General features: G+C 40.5%; 1 protein-coding gene across 1 annotated transcript in view; it reads left to right on the top strand.

The window, feature by feature from the left end:
- The window catches only part of creb3l1 (cAMP responsive element binding protein 3-like 1), a 28,631-nt gene that overhangs the window by 8,754 nt on the left and 734 nt on the right, over positions 1–19,143 (top strand). Inside the window, exons 2-11 of the mRNA XM_026363985.1 lie at positions 666–810; positions 1,850–1,936; positions 9,723–9,877; positions 9,994–10,075; positions 10,596–10,795; positions 12,591–12,737; positions 13,100–13,158; positions 15,304–15,372; positions 17,717–17,819; positions 18,237–18,402. Of these exons, the coding sequence (XP_026219770.1) occupies positions 666–810; positions 1,850–1,936; positions 9,723–9,877; positions 9,994–10,075; positions 10,596–10,795; positions 12,591–12,737; positions 13,100–13,158; positions 15,304–15,372; positions 17,717–17,819; positions 18,237–18,402 (1,213 nt within the window). The remainder of the gene's footprint in view (positions 1–665; positions 811–1,849; positions 1,937–9,722; positions 9,878–9,993; positions 10,076–10,595; positions 10,796–12,590; positions 12,738–13,099; positions 13,159–15,303; positions 15,373–17,716; positions 17,820–18,236; positions 18,403–19,143) is intronic.

The raw sequence follows: 19,143 nt of genomic DNA, 5'->3' as shown, positions 1-19,143 counted from the left end.
CGAGGATGAATTTATCAACGCTGTTTCCCCACTGGCTGATTCTCAGTGACATCAACACAGTCTAGATTGTCTGACTCGCAGAGGTTTAGTTGATTATTTGATTAATCAGCTCACAATACCTGATGTGTCATTTTTCAAGCAAAAACACATCTTGCATGTGAAGATTCAGCTGAAAAGTGAGACAAAACAGGATTTGAAGAGGTCACCCTAGGTTCAGGGATACTGTAATTTCACTTTTTATTTTCTGACATTTATATGAGCAACACAACAGATACATTAACAGGACATAGAAGATCAGCAGCAGATTATCCTGTAATAAAAATAATTATACGTTGCAACTGCAAAGTATCCATTTCCTGGGCAGAGGGACTCATATAAACAGTCACATCAACTTTTATTATGGTATTTAATCTCCATAAATGCTATCTGTTAGCATACTGTGATCTTTAATCTGATGAGAATACCTTTTAAGCTCTCTGAGTAGCTCCCTGATACATTGCTCCAGGTCCCCTGAAATCTCTTTAGGTCTTCTTGCTTGCACAGTGCAAAGTAACAGCAGATGTATATCATTATTTGGAATGGCGGCTGACTAATGAAAATAATTTCCCATGAAAACCGACTATAAAACTTATTTCTGTCTCCATGTCTCCCTGCGTGTGGTCCAGCCTTTCTCAGGTGAGCAGATGGACGACTTCAGCAGTGAATTATTCAACAGTTTCTTTGACGACCACATATTGGAGCGACCCCTGCTGGCAGACAGACCTTCACTTCTACACATGGACATGGACATGGACATGGAGAGCAGCCCAGGTCAGTTCTGCAGGCCAATACAAATGTTTTAGTGGATGTTCCTTCCAGTAGCATTTCTGCAGAATTCTTAGTTGTTTCCAATGTAATGATTAAAATGTCATAGCAGGTAAATGAAGTTGGTCGGTGGAATCCAGTCCCAACCACTGATGCTTGCTTTGCAGTGCTTTTCTCCTCTTCACTCATACTCACATTTCAACGACCTTCTTATTGATTAAACTCCAAAAGTGCTGCAGCCAGTTGCTGCACTCCTCGGCCAATGTTTTGGTAGAGAAGCCCCCAATCCCATTATTTGGCTTTGTTTAAAAGCCAACATTTTCTGTGCATAGAGACCACTCGTATCAAGCTGAAAGTGCTCACTAAATGACATAAACTCATGGCTCGACCCTTCATGGAGAGTCAGATTCCATCATCTGAGAGCCAGCTTCTGCTGCCAGAGTCTAGGACTTCCAAAACTCCTGTCTGTTAACCAGGAGGAAACTCGCTGGGCTTCTACCTACAGTAGCAGGTGCTGTGTCTGCGGATTGTGGTTCAGGCAAAATAAACCATCTGAGCTGCACAAATGGACCTTGCTAGGTTTTCTCAGCGTGTCAGCACATGTGAGAACAATCACTAAAGATGAATTTGTGTCCCTGTCAAACTAGTCACTAGTGCAGCTGCATTTATACAACCACAAAAGTCTACTTTAAATTCATCAGAGACTAATTCAGGAAAACATTTACAGAGAGCATGTGTGCAGTTGTCAATATCTTGTTATGCTATGCTTGTGCGCTGTCGGTCATCATAACAAATGGAACTGATTTTCCATGCCAGTAACATTAAATAGATGAGAAACTATATCAGGGCATTCACTCTCTGCATTCAGACTCACAAAGATCACTAACGAAGCTTTTAAAGCAAAATATATCTTAAAGAGTTGTGGCGTCGTCTCATCATGAAGGGAACAAAAACACAGTGGACACTGATTGAGAAGAAGCCCTGACTTAATGGATGAAGTAGTAACAAATATTAAAATACTGTTTTTTAACCTTTTTTTTAACAGATATTCAAGCAGAGCACAGCTACTCTTTGAGTGAAGACTCTGCCCCACAAAGCCCAGCCCTGTCAATCAAAATGGACCATGAGTCTGGTAGGTCACTGACTCTGATATTTTCTTATTCTTTTTCCTCCTTAGATTTCTGAGCTTATGCTTCTTGGAAAAAATGTGCAACCAACCAAAGCTTTGCTGCTGATGTTTAGTCTGAGTCGTTGCTGACCTGGTTATTAACAAACAGTTGGACCTCATCAACTCAGACTGGCTGAGTCATCTGTCAAAAACCCACGTGACGATTGGTTTAATCTGTTGAATCTTTGTGTTATCTGTTCGTGTCGAAAGGCAACTCATCGGTTCAGTTGGCTGTGAAGGTTCTGCATATTTCAGGTGTACTTTGTCTGGCTTTCTTTATAACTCATCTTCCCCTTCATCTCCTCGTGTGCTCCTGTCTTTCTCTCCCTCTACCTGTCTTCTTCACTCAGTCCATCTGTCTGCTTGATGTCTTTTCTCCGTTTGTCCCGGGGATCCTGCCGTCTGAGCAGCAGGATCCCAGTCTGAGCAGTTTTCCTCCAGCTAAGCCCTGCCCACCTAACACACACACACACACACACACACACACACACACACACACACACACACAGAGACTCACACAACGTTATGACAAGCATATGGTTTTGAGTCTGCAGCTTTAGCTGAAGCCAGTGGAAACTCTTTCTCTTTTCTGTCAGGTTATCTCTCTCTCTCTCTCTCTCTGACTTTCCTGTTTTCTATCTTTTTCTCTTTCTTTCTCTCCCTTAATCCAATTAAATCCGCTTTTTTGTATGAATATCAGATTACCTGCGTTGCCAAAACACCACAGTGAGCAAAGAGTCTGGGTTAACGACAGTCTGAGTCATGCACTTCAACTTTGTATATATGTTAACTTGACAATATTTGTGCAAAAGATAATTTGCCATCACCTTATATTAAATTCCAGACTGTATTTAAAAACACAAGTCAGTGTAAGATAGTTAGAACCAGTTCAGTCTTGTTTAGATACAGTGGCAAGAATTCTTTTATTTTCTGCATTAATTTGTCATAAAATGTGATCTGATCTTCATATGAGTCAACAAATACAATGTGCCTTAAAATAATAACACAAAAAATTTATGTCTTTCTTTTAAAAACAAAAGTATGTGAACTCTTTGAATAACGACCTAAAAAAAAGCTAATTGGAGTCAGTTGTCAATTGGAGTGTTAGGTGTTAAGAAAATTTGTTTGGAGGTGTGGACTAGAGCTACTTTGACTAACCACTCAAACTTATACACTAATGTGAGCCATGCCTCGCCAAAAGAAGCTTTCAGAGTATCTACGATCACGAATTGTTGATTTACATAAAGCTGGAAAGGGTTACAAAGTGATTTCAAAGACTTTCACCAGTCAACAGTTGGCAAAACAGTCAAAATGACCTCAAGAGTACAACGAACACACATCAGTGAGGTAAAGAAACAACCACCAGTGACAGCCAAAGATTTGAAGGCATCATTGGAACTGGCTAACATCTGTGTTCATGAGTCTACAGTATGTAAAACATTGAACAAGCAGGGTGTCTATGGCAGGACACCGCGAAGGAAGCTGCTGCTTACTATAAAGAACATCGCTGAAGTTTGCCTTGACACTCCACAGCCGTACTGGCAAATGTTTTGTGGTCTAATTAAACTATATTAAACTATTTGGAAAGAACACACAGCACTACATTTGACGTAAAAAGGTCACTGCATATCATCATAAAAGCATCATTACAACTCTAAAGTATGGGGGAGGAAGCATCATGATTTGGGCCTGCTTTGCTGCATTAGGGCCTGGCCAGCTTGCAGTGATTGGGAGGAGATGAATTCCCAAGTGTATCAAAAAGTTCTTCAGCCTAATGTGAGTACGTCTGTACATCAGCTGAAACTTTGTAGAGGCTGTGTGATGCAACAGGACAATGACCCAAAACACACAACAGAATGGCTTCAGAAAAACAAATCCTCCTTTTGGAGTTTCCAAGTCAGAGCCCAGACCTCAGCCCAACAGAGATGCTATGGAATGACTTGAAGAGAGTCACACACATGAGACGTCCAAAGAATATGACAGAGCAGAGCAGGAGTTCTGCAGGAAGAATGGGCTAAAATTCCTCCTGAATGATGTGCAGGTCTGATCCACAGATACAGGAAGCGCCTGGTTGAGGTTATTGCTGCCAAGGAGGGGGGGGGTCAACCCGTAATTAATTCCAAGGGTTCACATACTTTTTCCACTGCCACTATGAGGTTTTTAGGGTTGTTCTCAATAAAGACAGTTTTTTGTGTTATTATTTTAGACACATTATATATGTTAATAATCTTGACTTAGATTAAGATCAGATCACAATTTATAACAAATTAATACAGAAACATTTTTCTTGCCACTGTAGATACCAGATACCAAAAGCTGCAAAAATTAAAATGACATATTAAACCACTAACCATCGACTTAATATATGAAAAACATTTACACAGCTATGATTTCAAGCTGGCTTATATGCAGTATATTTTTCTTCATCAGTGTTTCCATCTGTAGTTGCGTAACTGTCAACTCACATGTGGAACGCACACACACACACACACACACACACACACACACACACACAGACACATCATATGTATTTGAATCTATTGCAGCAGTTTGATATTGAACTTTATCCAAAATGCATTTTACAACCTGCATGTGCTCTATAAAGCCTGAGCACGCTGTGAGATTTTCCACTGACTTTAACTCTGCTTTACTCTATATGGACTGCACAAACGGACCATTATATATTTGAACTAACATTTAGTTTTACGAGTCAGATTTATTATTCACTTTTGAAGACAATAATGCACAGTTTTATTTCACAGAACATTTTCACAGTTTTAAGAGGAACTAATTCATACATTGACTCAGTTTGGAGCAATAATATTTGATTGTGTCGTAACAACCTTGTCTGACTGCAGTTTGATATAAACATATACGCTGTGTGAATTTATTTAAAAGGCCAAAGGTTTTTATGGCATATCCAGTTGCATTCAGCCGTTTTCTGTTGTTTTGGTGCTTTGAGGAGCCCTGTTACAGGACTTTATTGGTATTATTAGAGTTATTTTCTGCACTTGATGTTGAATGCAGCTCTACTCCCTAAATTGAATTGGGAGATCACAATTTTTTTGTGGCACAGCTGAACTCTACGTTTTGGCTTCAAAACAGTTTTGACGAGACTGCTGCAGCTGAGAACTTGAACCGTAATAATGACATTTCAAGGTTGGACTTTATCATGTAGTTCCATAGTTGTGTGGTGCTGTGTGGTATAATATACATGAACACAAACACACATGCTGAAAAATCCTGGATTCTCACAGGCATTTTTCCCAGAAACAGCAGTGGCTTCTGGGGAGATTAACGCATAAATACTGATATCTAAGTTCCAGTATTCTCCAGCAAGGTTCAGCGCAGGCTTGACTCACCAATACTCTATGCCAGGGATCATTGTTCACGCTGCCTTTTCACAGGCCTCTTCTGTGTCCAGTGGGAGGACCAGAGCAGGAGCAGCAGTTTGTTTGCCATGATGAGTCAGGTTAACTAGGGATGTTGGAAGTTGTTGACCTCTCAGAAACCCAGCGTGCTCTGACTAAATCTGTGGAGTTTGCTGTGTTCTGAATAGACGCAGAAGACACTGATCACTGGTTTTATAGGAAGTTGCCAGATAAGAGACCTTACAAAAGCTGCCACCTCTTCCAAACGAATAATGGCTGATTTTATTTGACTTATTTGCTATGAGATTGGTACTTACATACTAGAAAATAAGACTTTGAATATTGATATTTGTCTAATGTAACTTGTCACCTGTGTTGTTGTTGACCAACAACACGCTGATCAGCTTTTCACAGTAGCGTAGAGTTTTGAAGTCATTTATTGCCATTTTTAAATGTGTTTGTTGGTGTGTTTCCTGTCTCCCTCTCCGTCTGAGGTCTCGTTGCTCAGTCAAAAGAGAAGCTGTGTTTTACTGCAGCTCCTACTGCGCTGCTCCATCTATTGTTTTAATGCTGCTGCTGTCCCACTGAGATCAAACACAGTCACCACCTCTCCTTCATCAACCCCCTGTGACGACTGCCAGGAGGCTTTAGTCGTTAGCTGTGGCTCCGTGACAGGATTTTTACCTGTGTTTACAGCATTTTACCCACACAGGCAGGCTTTTCTTTTATTAACAGCATCCTAAATGATGCCATTAAATGGTAACTGAGAGGATCAGGGTTAACTTTCATAATTCCACAGCCTCTTTATTTGACAGTGGATAATGCTACCGAAAGAGTATGTCTGAAAATATGTCTAAACACCATCAGCTCCTTGTGATTAGTGTATGAAAAGAATAGTAAATGCACATTATTGCCTTACAAATCTAACCTTCCACAGCATTTATGTGCAATATGACAAATATGCCATAAGCCACGTTTCTACTTTTTATAAATAAAAACGTATTAAATTATTTTTAATAAAAAAAAAAACACTGTTCTTTGCTCAAACTTCCAGACGACTCACAGATGTACACAAAAGTACCTATACATTGACTAACAGTTTCTGGTGTTCATTAAAAATAGTGTCCAATCAAACCTTAGCTTAACGAGACCAGGAGGCTTAACGAGGCTCAGACTAGAAGCAGGACCGGTCTCATTAGGACCGACTTCTGAGGGTCTTATTTATAGAGAGGATAGAGGAAAAAAGGTAGTGGATCCACCTAAAAACTATATTCACATGTTCACATGTGGTGGATTTACTCAAAAACACATTCTCTGGTCAAATCTAACTTTGTGGAAAGATTTGTATTCAACTATTATAAAACTTTTAAGGAAGTTTATACTGTGCTGTTTGTGGGTGCTGAATGCTGAATTGTACATATATCGTTCTTCAATGAGGGCCATGGGCAAAACAAGACATTTAAACATGTGACCTTGTGCTTTTGGAAACTCTAATGGTCATTTGTCAGTATTCTGTTGATCAGTTAACTAAAAAATTATCTGTAGACTGTAGCTTGCAGCCCTGTGCTCCAGTTTACCTTTAACTCTGGTGTTGTAATGTTAACATGACTGAGCTGTTACAGTCAGTTGTCCTAGTAAGTTGTGACACTGAGTCAGCACTATGAAAGTACAGTACCTCGCTTAAATGGAAATGGGCACGTGCAGGATGTTTTGAGGTTATGTTAATAATTACACCTGTCCTTTTCCTGCTACAGTGAGCCAGAATATCTGTGTTGACTAATGAGGAGATTAACATGAAATGACAGTTTACCACCTGCCACCATCGGTAAAATAAACCAAACAGGAGAACTGGACTGGAATCAATACATCTGATACTAATAAGTGGCTCAACCAGCTCCAGCACTGAGCTTGCAAATGAAATGTGGACTTCTCCCATGACCACAAACAGTTATGTTTGACAGCTTTGAGGTCAGTGTTTATGTCTGATATTGACACCACAGTGTTGACTTTAAGTGTGTCTAAACCAGCAGAGAGAAGCCACAGGGTTTGTTTTTAGGACGGCTTCTCTCTGCGCTGATGGACAGGATAACAAGACGAGCTACTGTTGCAGCTCTCTGACGGGTGCACACACCTCCACCCCCCTCTGCTTCTACCCAACACACACACTACACACACACACACACACACACACACAGATTGTAAACTTCAGAGCGTTATAGCAGCAGAATGTTGCTAGGAAACCAGGAGGTGATTAAACTGACGTTCACTCCCAACACACACACACACACACACACACACACACACACACACACACACACACACACACACACACACACACACACACACAGCAGCTCCCATCCTGTTAAAAGGCTACTGCTGTTTCCATACACCATAGGAGACTTATTGGTGTGTGTGTGTTGTGACTAAATCAAAGCGTGCGGCCTCGTGCTCGTGTCTTATTTCATAATAAAATAACGCTGACTTTATAAAACATCTCACACTCCTCCTCCTCCTCAATGCAGTTACATTTTAGTTTCTATTTATTACGGTTTCACTTCTGAAAGTTTATATCAGCTGTTAGTTGGGGTTTTGCCTAATGAGGTTCATGTGGAATAGTTCTTAATCAGCCCACCTTTGAAAGGCCTTTAATTGAAAGCATACGTCGTTAACCTTCAAGTCTTGCAGACCCATCAGTGTGTCCATCTGAAGCTCATCATGCTGTGTGGATACACACGGTTCAAAGACACATAAGAATATGTCTTTGTCTGATTACAAAATGTAAATTAATATGTGTATTAATCCTACAACCTCCATAGTGCAGCTCAACTTTTATTTATTATTTTCAGACTTTATGGGTGCAATAACTGTCCACATGAAAGGTGTACACGATTATCACATGTTAAAGTAGCGGAATGCTCCTTTAGAGCCACCACTATGTCAAAACCTGTTGGAAAGACCATAATTAAGCTATAAGACAAAAGCAACCTACAATATATCATGCTGTTGTTTGCAACATCTGGGTTGTGTCTCTTAGAGAGGAATTGAATTAGCTGGATGGTGTGCAGAGCAAAATCTGGAAACAACCAAATCTGGAGCATGAACAGAAAAACAGCTGTTCTAGTGTGGTTATCCAGCTAATTCAGTAATCCTGTTGTGTGAGACATCCTCAGAGATGACTCTCTTTTCCCAGTGACAAGGTTTTCTTCAGGCCCTCTTGCAGAAGCAGGATTATATGAGTTCACTAGTGGTTCTGACTCAAGCTACTGAAGTGTGTGGAGGTTAAGGCTGCTCTGTAAAATGTTGACTGGACAGTGATATATTTAGATGTGACATTAGTGTGTTGTTTATTTGGAACAGTTGACCAGAGTCTGCTCCTGATTTTTGCCTTTAAAATTAGATGGTTATCCCACTTGAACGTTTTGACTGGTTCCTCCAGGGACAACTTTAACTCCTTCAAATATACCAGGAGTGAAAGTAACTAGCTGTTCTGCAGCCCTGCAGGGGCATTTATGTCCCTAAAAATACTTTCTGCAGCTCACTGTAGACTAAATAATGACCTACCTGTGAGATGCTTTTAGACATAATTCGTCAATGTGTTTGGGGGGAACCTCCTTTCAAATTGTAATCTCAATCATGAGATTATGCATATTTTCTGGTGTTTAAAGGCTGCAACTTTTTCTTTCCCAAGGAAGGAAGGATATTGAAGATGAGTTGCTGGTTCAGCCCATCTTTTATTTCAGGGAAGGTACACACTCACTAGAGACAAATTATGCACCACAGTTGCCAGAGCGACGTCGTCCAACAGTCCATAATAACCAGCTTTGTCAGGAAGTGCTCAAATGTTTTGGGGAAGCTCTTTGAAAGTGGGATTTATAAGCTACCACTTATTTCCCAATGGAGGACCTACAGCAAAGCTCCCTGAAGAGACATGTAGTTGATGTAAACTGGCGCTCTAAGCTGGAGTTAAGGTGTTTGAATTGTGCAATCACATTTTTTTCATCACCATTTTGGATGTTAGGTACAAAGAAGCTTCACATTAACATTAACGTAGTGATTTATAATAAAATAAAGTGACAGTTTTATTATCAAAGCATCAAGGTTCATTTGTGACCTTGGAAACAGTTGTTTGCCAAAAATAAGCCAACTCCTGATCTGGTCGCTAGTTTTTCCAGAGCTTTCAACACCAGCACACGTGTGTGACGTCTGTGAAAACATAGTGGACCTTGAGGTGGGATTGTTTTGTGTTGCACATACTCCTCAAAGTGACACGTGCAACAACTAACAGGGGATTATTAGTTTTCTACAAACCTTCTGTCAACGGAATCAACAGTGGACAAAGTGTTTGTTAATATGTGAACTGCATTGTGTCTTTTTCTCAGAGTTCGAATGGAGCTTCAGTCAGGATCTGTCGGCCATCTTGGTGAAACAAGAGGAGCCTGATGTGGGTCAAAGGTTAGATCCTCAACCTCTGGAAGGCCCACCTCTCATATTAAGCCCTGCCCCCCCACACAGAGGATCATCGTGGAAACACACGGTTAGCATCCATCAGACCAATAACACAATTTGTAAATACAACAACTTATGTTATTGATTTTCAGTTTGAAGATGTATTCATCTACATTGTTGTCCACATGTTTGTTGTTTCTGTAGGAGCACAGTCAAGACGATGTGAAACCCGTAGCCATAAAAGACGAACCCAGAGAGTTTGGACAGTACCTCAGTCCGCCCAGTGGTACATACAGCACAAACACACCCACGTGTTACAGAGATATCACAGTTCACACAGTTCGTTTTAGCAAAAGTAAACACCTTGAGGAAATGACTCAAATTAATCGAGTCCTGTAGAGCATGGATTTTTCTGTCTAATTTGGATTGCCCTTCTCCACCTAAAATAAAACATGTGTTGTAAGACCAAATCAAGTAGAATCAAGACTCAGCCTAAAAAAATCTGTCTTAAAAGTATTAATAGAGCAATGTGCACTGGCCTGTCAGGCAGAATTCAGGGTGAAATGGATGACCATCTAAGGAAACTCTGGAAACAACTTCCTGGTTGTTTCTCTTCCCTTTATGTCCTGATATTTAAAAGAATACTCTGTTTTCAGTGGAGCTGTTTTTTTGTTTTAGCAACACATGTCACAACATGTAGGAAATAGTGTCAGTTACCACTGATACACTAATTAATAAGACTGAGGAAGCCCTACTGTTGTTTAAAGTAGCAGCACCCATTCAGCACCTCCTCTCATCTTCCACAGACGACGCTCTCCAGCTTCCACCTACCCCTCCCAGCAGTAACCATGGCGACAGTGACGGCTCGCTCCCTCCGTCCTCCCCACATCTCGCTCTGCCACCATCTTCCCCTCAGCCCCAACAGAGGCCAGGAGGTCGAGCCTCCTCCTCCTCCTCATCGTCATCCACGGCCATCTCCTCCTCACCTCTCCTCACTGCACCACATGTGAGTAACACAACATCTCTGCACATCTCTCTGCTTTCTGACCTCTTTATTGTGTTCTAGTTATAATATACAAAAGAGAGAAATCCAAAAATGCAATGAGAGACATGCACTATGGCTTACAGTGTATAGAAAACATGCCTAAAATATATTCATATTTCTCATATTTCATGGTGTAATGTATTATAAAAACATACTGTTTGTATCTAATATGTGCTACATGGATCGTAAAAGTTGCAAATTGATCTCAGTGTGATCGAGGATGTAATTTCAACATAACATAACAGAACTACAGCAAAGTTAAATGTATCATACAGTGGTAACCCATGAAATAATGACTGTTCATCACAAACCAACCTGATCTATAAAAGGGAGAAGCTGAAAACCTTCAGCACTCACAAACCTACAGCCTGTGGTGCCTGTTGAGTAAAACTGGTAACAACCATTCATTTAGTGGTTCACAGTTCACAAATGGAGAAGCACTGGGATCTTTTGTAAATGCCGCGCCTCATTTGTTGTTTACAATAACTTTATAGTAACTGAGAGATGAAGAAATCTAGATTTTATTGAATTTTACATACTTGATGAGATCCAAGTATGCCTGCAAAATAAAAGGGTTGGCAGTGAAGTGTCTGAACTGCAAATGACACATCACCCTGTAATAGCTGCTGTATATATACAGCTCGGGCTGATTTAAGTCCTACCTTTCTGGATGTACCTTCAAGGTATGTTAGCAGGGGCAGGTTTCTAACCCTCACTTCCTCTCGACTCAGTTCCTGGTCTTCTATTGTTTTCCATCTATACTACATCCCTAGGTTTCATTATCCAGTCGCATTGTTATGCTGATGACACACTGGTTTTCCTGTCTTTCCTGATGACTCCATTGTCTCACTACGCATCTCTGCACGCCTCACCGACATCACTGCTTGGATAAAACAGAGGCATTTCCAGCTCAACCTCTTCAAGACAGAGGGTCTTGTCTTCCCAGCCAGAAATTACACTAAGTCTGCCAGAAACCTGGGGGTGGTCATTGATGATCAAATAAACTTTACTGACCACATCTCTGTCTCAAGGGAATGCAGATTTACTCTTTTCAATATCAGAAAGATCAGACCCCACCGTTGTACAACACATCCCATTGTGGAGGCTCTGTTAATATCTCGGCTTGTCTACTGCAATGTCTTACTGACGGTGCTACCAGCTGCTCCATCAAACCCCTCCAGATGATCCAAAATGCAGAAGCACGTCAAAAAGGACACATTACATCACTTTTCAGATCTCTGCACTGGCTTCCTGCAGCTGCTGCACATGTTCAAAGCCCTGACCTTTGCCTACAAAGTGGTCAACTCAACAGCACCGGCTTAACTGAACTCACTCATCCAGGTCTATAATCCCTCTTGCCCACTGCCCTCTGCAAGGGAGCAACGTTTTTGTGGTCCCCTCACCTCACCTTAAAAGATCCCAGGCAAAACTTTTTAGCTCAGTGGTTCTACGATGGTGGAACAACCTGCCCACTTACTTATACCCCATGAAACTGAAGCAGCTCTTCCTAGAGCACTTTACAGCACTTTAGATATTTTCTTGCTTTGTACCTCACTTGTAAGTCGCTTTATAGAAAAGCATCTAATAAATGACTAAATGTAAATATAATGAGCTGAAGGAAAACACCAGGTTACAGTATTTTCCTCAGCAACCTCTTTTCTTAGAGCTAAGATGTTTGAAAGGATGCTGACATGGGTAATCAGTTCAATGTGTGTTTTGACAAATACACTGATGAAGCACTTGTTTGTTTGTGCAGAAGCTGCAGGGTTCGGGACCCCTCATGTTGACAGAAGAGGAGAAGAGGACCCTGGTTGCTGAGGGTTACCCAGTACCCAACAAACTTCCTCTTACAAAGAGTGAAGAGAAGGCACTGAAGAGAGTCAGACGGAAAATTAAGAATAAGGTAAACACTGCACCGTTCTCACAGCAGAGCTGAAAATCTGACAGACCAAAAAACATTTACAGCTATTTACAGAGTCAGTGACTTGGACTGACGTTTATTCTGAGAGCGGAGAGAAGTCGAGCTGAAAATGTTCAGTTCAGTGGTGGCATTTCTCTGACGTCAGAAATCAAGTGCTGAAACATAAAGAGACGCAAAAATAGTATCATAACATCAAACTTTTACCTGAAAACACACGTGTAATTTATTTTAAAAAGTCATATTACTGAATCATATTATTCATTGAAGCATCAAAGCAGCAAGATCCTCTCTAAACTGAGGGGCTGCACAGCAGAACCTGACATGTTGTCTGTTTTTCTACGCAGATCTCAGCTCAGGAGAGTCGGAGAAAGAAGAAAGAGTACGTGGAATGTCTGGAGAAAAAGTAAGACTTGGAAAAAATCTTTGTCCTTATTTTTCCATTCCTTTACCTCTCCCTTTGCTTTACCTTTGCATCCATCATTTGCAGCCTTCAAACACTTTTTCCCTATGAAAGCGCAGTATATTGGTGGACACACATCTAAAGTGTGAAATTCAAATGAATCAGAATATTTACAGTAGTTGTTCCACTGTTGTTCCTGAATTCTTTGTTTAATGCAATTTAATTACAGTTCTTGCAATGGACAAACTCTACAGTCTAACCTCTGACTTTACCCTTCTGTTAGTAGCTTAGTGACTGATGTTATTCTATACTTCGTATTGTTAAGGAATTCATTGGGTGGACTAAAGTCGACAGTGTTAAGGTCTCTGTGTGCTTGTCATCCAAAATTCAGCTTCTCTTTTGTTGCCGTGCATATGAACATACAAGAAACCTACCCTTTGTCCAGCATTCTTTGACTATTTATTGAGCATCTATTGAGTCGAGTCTCCAATCATTTTATTTGAGTGTATTTACCGGGGACTATTTTAAGATGCGGATTGATACACATATGTTGCAAAATTAATGCTAAATAAATTGCTGCATCCTCGTTCATTGCAATGAAGGGAACGGAGCTCTGTTGCACAGATGAATCTGATATATCAGGCTTCACTTGTTAGTAGGATAATTTTAGCCTTGCTTTTTCTCTCTTTTGGAAATTTGCTGACTCATCTTTCAAGCTTGATGATGGGATGTTTCAAATCAAAATACTTTTCCGAGCCTCAAAAATCTTTGATGCACTCTTCATGTAGCCTCAACATGTTCCTGTGAACCTGGATGTTATTTACAAGCAGTTTCCCACTGACTCAGAACGAAATCACAGAGTGAACTGAATAAGTTGCTGCCACTCCAACTTTTGGAAAAGCTTGAACAGCAATGCAGCAACGTCTGTGCAGTGAATGAGGATTTTTTTTTCTTTTTCTCCGAGCTGTCTAATGTAGTTAGGAGCACTGTATTTGTTCCAGAAGGCAGCCATGTCGGTCAGTGAGGTTTTCCCTGAGGTCAATCAAAACATAGACATTTTTATACATAATTGTGTGCTCTTTATGTGTAAGACTAGTATATAAAGAAAGAAAAATGCAGCTGGAGAAAAGGAAAGAAAAGATAAAGTGGTGTAATGTTTAAGTGGACTTGGCAGTTGAAGGTTTTGTAGTTCAAGGTGTGGTAACGGAAGCGAGCGCCCAGCAGGGGACCACCCAACCACTTTTTGTGGTTAGGGTGTATCCCATCGGTGCTCACATTTTCTCCATCTGTCCATTCATTGAATGGTCAAAAGTGAACAGAAACGACTTTCTCTCTGCTTCGTTTTGTTATTCTGACCATTCTTTGGTATGGCAGGACTCCAATAACCTGCTGAACACATGGGAGAGTCTCTGACAGGGAGAGTGAAATACAGATGAACATGTGGGCTTGTTTTCAAATCACATTCATGACAAAAGGTTTATTAGTGCATCTCAGTACGAAGATTAGTTCATACAGGTGTTAACGGTAACAAATTGTCCTTATTAATCCCATCAGAGTGAACTGCGAGCTGTGTCCCAGTGCTAGTGTTTAAAAACAGAAATCCTTTTCTTTTTATATCTTCTTTGTGTTTGTGTGATGATTCACTGAGGGAGAAAACAGCAGGGCTGATGCTGAAAAGACTGTGTATGAATGAGCTTTATTCAAGCCAGGCATGGGAGGAGATCAGGAGGGCTGAGCAGGAGATTTGTAAAATGTTGAACTGATAATAGAGATTATAAGGATTAGCTGGAGATAGAAAAGGGAGAAGGTATGAGGAGAAGGAGAGGGTCTCTCTTCCTCCATGTGCCATCATTTTTGTTTTTGCCTGTAAGTAAAACTTAAATATCTGTAAAGAATCAGTCCTCCAGCCTTATTATTAACATCTCCAACATCTTTTAAGGCCATCTCCCAGGACTTAATGACATTTAATAAGACAGATCCCAAATGATCGTGTGGCTAAAAATGTGTCTAAATAATTCTTTATTCACTTTAGCTTCAAACCTTTGGCATAAAACCGGTTTGACAGTGGGGCATGATGTGAATATGATAATATTTCTGATGTGGGTAACAGAGTGAAGATGATGACAAAAATATCTGTCTGTGTGTCAGGGTGGAGAACTACACGTCAGAAAACAGCGACCTGTGGAGAAAAGTAGAAAACCTGGAGACAGCCAACAGGTGAGGCTTCACAGAAACACACACTGGACAGAGGGAAGTTGCTGTGTGCTGCCTCTGAACAGTCATCAGCTGATGTTTGCATTAATATCACTGAAAGCAGCAACAAGTCAGCAAAGAATGCAGCCTGATAAGCTGAGAGTTTAATGATCTGTGTTCGGAAAGCGGGGTTACATTTCTTAATCTTTGGTAGAGATCATAATATCTGCAGGCAGCAAACTATGACTGAGGCCCCGTCATGTGGTCTTCAAAGGAATTAGCACTTTACTGTAGTTATACATGCTAGTATTCATGCTCTGTGTGTATTAAACATGTGTTGCCTGCAGTAGATGTGCATCGATTTACATTTATAGGAGTCTAAACAGAAATGTATCCTCTCCATAAGCAAAGCGTGGATTGACCCAGCTCCATTTGTCTCCTCTGTTATTATAACAATATGAAACCAATCTGCTATTATCTTGGCAAGGGTGTATAGATGGGTGGGTGGGTGTGGTAGGTTAGATGATTGAGGGTTTGGGGGGGGGGGGGATAGTCTCTGTTAAGTCTGTCTGTCTGTCTGTGGCAGCCTCAGTCTGTCATTAAAGCTGTGAGTTAACAGTAGCTTTCATCATGGAAGGCAGCCCCCTCCCTCCCCACCACACACACACACACACACACACACACACACACACGAGCACCGATGAATATGTTAAACCACCACACAGAGGAACAATGAGTTGGCACAAAGTGGGAAACATGAGTCAGCACGCACACTCTCACATAAAGTCCAGAGCATGTGCAGGTCTAAAAAAAGTTCTAAAACAAATGAACTACATTTAAGTTCCTAGTTCCTAAAAATGCAGCACATGCAGTTATTAGTGGTCATTTTGTTCTCCTCGCTGTGTTTTGTCTGTGTTGCATGTCCACTCTGATTCATGCAGTTCTGGTTCATTAGCTGCACAAGAATAGTCTCAACTCCACCTTCATGTAGCATTAAACTTTTATTTTGAACGTCCTAAATTTGGCTCGCACACATCCATTCAGTTTGACCACACATAAAAAGGAACATTTAGAGATGTTTATGTGCTGACTCAGCCAGAATCAGACAAGAAAATTGATATTAATTTCACCTCTTAGTGTCCAACTACAAGTACAGTCACAATGTGTTTCGCCAAGGGGGAGCTGCTGGCCTAGTTCCTCTGAAAGTACACCTCATAACAACTCCAAGCATAGTTTCATGTTAATTTAATCCATCAATTTCAAACTTTCCATTCTTTTGCTGAATATTTACACACGCATTCATTCACCCAGTCAACCAACATGACTTTTGGAAGCCTTATATTTTAAGCAGCTCTAACTTTAGCTGTAAATCACTGTGGTTTTGCATCAAAGCCTTGTGTGAGTGATGCTGGGCAGTATCATCCCATATCAGGTTATTGCAGCTGGCAATTTGCTGCACACTATGCACGTGACAGACACCAGCATGGGAATTTGGAACATCACAAATACAGACAGACTCGGCGACTCGCTTTACGCACTCTTTAGTTTGCTTGCTGACTGTGTCACAGACTGGTTGACCAGTTCATGGTCAGGTTTAGTTTCTAATTTGTTAAAGTGACAGCGCCTTCAGCAGTAACTGGATCTCTGTCTCCACTTAGTGGTCAGAGTGTTTCCTCACAGCCACTGACAGCTCATACCATCAGAACCCTGCTCTCCTGATCCCACTGATCCACTTTATTGTTGTGGTTTTACTTGTATACTCTGTCCAGCTTTACTGTACTCTGTACTTACTTTGGCTAAATGACAAAACAACAGTAAATCAGGCGGTTAAAGTTAACTTTGAAGTACAAACAGCCTAGTACTGAGGACCAGACAGTGAAAAAAAAAACAACCTGGGGGAACATTGTGGGCGTTTAGGTGAAATAAACTGTATGTCTCAGCGTCTGTATGACTCTTTTTGTGGTTTCCAATGGATTTACAGGTTGCGTGTATACTGTACTTTGTGGTGGGTGGAGATTTAAGTCATGTGTGAACGCACGTGCCGTGGACATAAAAAAAGATATTCATTAAAAGAGTTTAGGGTCTAAACAAATCATTAGACTCAAATCCCAACAAAGGCACTTATCCAAACTTTGATCAGCAGCAAACCAATATGGAAATAAGGATTTAACTGGTGGAACTTGGTTGAGTTCCTCCTTGTGGATTAAAAGTCCTTGGCTCTAGTTTTCCAGTTGTTTTCTGGGAAACCGATATAATCAGGATAGCTCTGAGAGCATGTGAGGATCAATACTTGTAACTCCAGCTTTTTTATATTAGTCTGTACTTTAGTTATCCAATAATGTTGAATCATTTCTGTTTGTTTCTCTAGGTCTCTCTTACAGCAGCTGCAGAAGCTTCAATCATTGATTTCAGGGAAAGTTGTTCCCCGTTCTTGTAAAATGGCCTCAACTCAAACAGGGACGTGCCTCATGGTAAATACTGTCGTAGCTCTAAAGCTCTTCACACACATACACAGAAAATAAATACACTTACTGCTCATTTGAACATTGTTGAAGTGTTTTTTGTTTCACCCTCTGACATGATTATGCACAAATGTGTATTTATGAAGTAACTAGTGTGTTATAGTTTTTAAATGCAGAAGGCAGCTGTGGTTAGTTTTGTCTTTAAATTAATCAGAATTCAGGCTTCTATTCAGAATCTGACAGAATAACATCTCTGTCCAGATTCTCCTAAATTCCTAAACTGTTTATATCCATAATCTTTTAAATATATTGTCCTAAATAAAGTCAAATATATTTGTCTTTTGATGTTTTGAATCGTCTTTTTCATGCTGAGTTTTTTCATGTTATGACAAAGCATTAACGTGAGTTGTCTTCTCTTTGTTGCAGATGATGGCTGTGTGTTTTGTCCTGGTGTTGGGCTCCTTCTCCCCCTGCCTCTCTCCCCTGTCCTCCTTCCTCACACACACCTCCTCTTTATCATCCTCCTCCTCTTCCTCTCAGTCCCCCTCCTCTCCTCCTGTTCCATCAGCGGACCTCTACACCACAAGTCAGGGTGGGTCCACAGACTTCTTTAACATGCACCATTATAGTGCACAGTATAAACTCCAACTGGTCTGTGTTCTTAAGGAGTTATTATTTTAATGCATCTAGTTTTAATTAAACTGATGACAGACATGTTAGAAAAGAAACAGAAAATGCATCTTTCTGTTCAAAAGTCTTCATTTTAGTGTTAATATATCTTTTCCAGTGCTTTTGTTGGTTTTAATATTGATGGTGCATTTTTGTTAAGCAGGGATGAGACAACTTTACAGGAAATAACATTTTTTACTGTATAACTGTCTCAATTTCATCATCATTATCTAAACACTTACTCACACACTAGTCGAGTTATTTTGCAATCAGATTTATATCATAAGTCTGTTCTTGTCCGTGTTCTAATATCTAAAAACAACACTATGATTCTTAAATAAAAGTACATAAAGATGAGGATTCATAAAGATCCCAGAAGTTTAGTTTCAAAGTAAGAATGTTTCACATAGTGACCTGACTGACCAGGCCAGACAAACAGAAAAGCAACAGCGCAACAATCTGTCAGGGAAAATAAGCAGCTGTGCATCTGAACTTCTCATGTGGTCATGTCACACAAATATCAACTTTCTTTCCTCGCTGCGTTTCATTTTCTTTTGACCACTCGCCCTTGGGGAAACCCCCTTTTAAAACCAGAAATCAGCCTGTCATCATGTTAAGTGCCACTGCTTTCTGCCAGGAACCAACCTCTGAGTGCTGAGGGAAC

The sequence above is a fragment of the Anabas testudineus genome, chromosome 2, assembly GCF_900324465.2.
Source record: "Anabas testudineus chromosome 2, fAnaTes1.2, whole genome shotgun sequence".
Classification (NCBI taxonomy): domain Eukaryota; kingdom Metazoa; phylum Chordata; class Actinopteri; order Anabantiformes; family Anabantidae; genus Anabas; species Anabas testudineus.
This window is presented reverse-complemented; position numbering and strand designations above follow the sequence as displayed.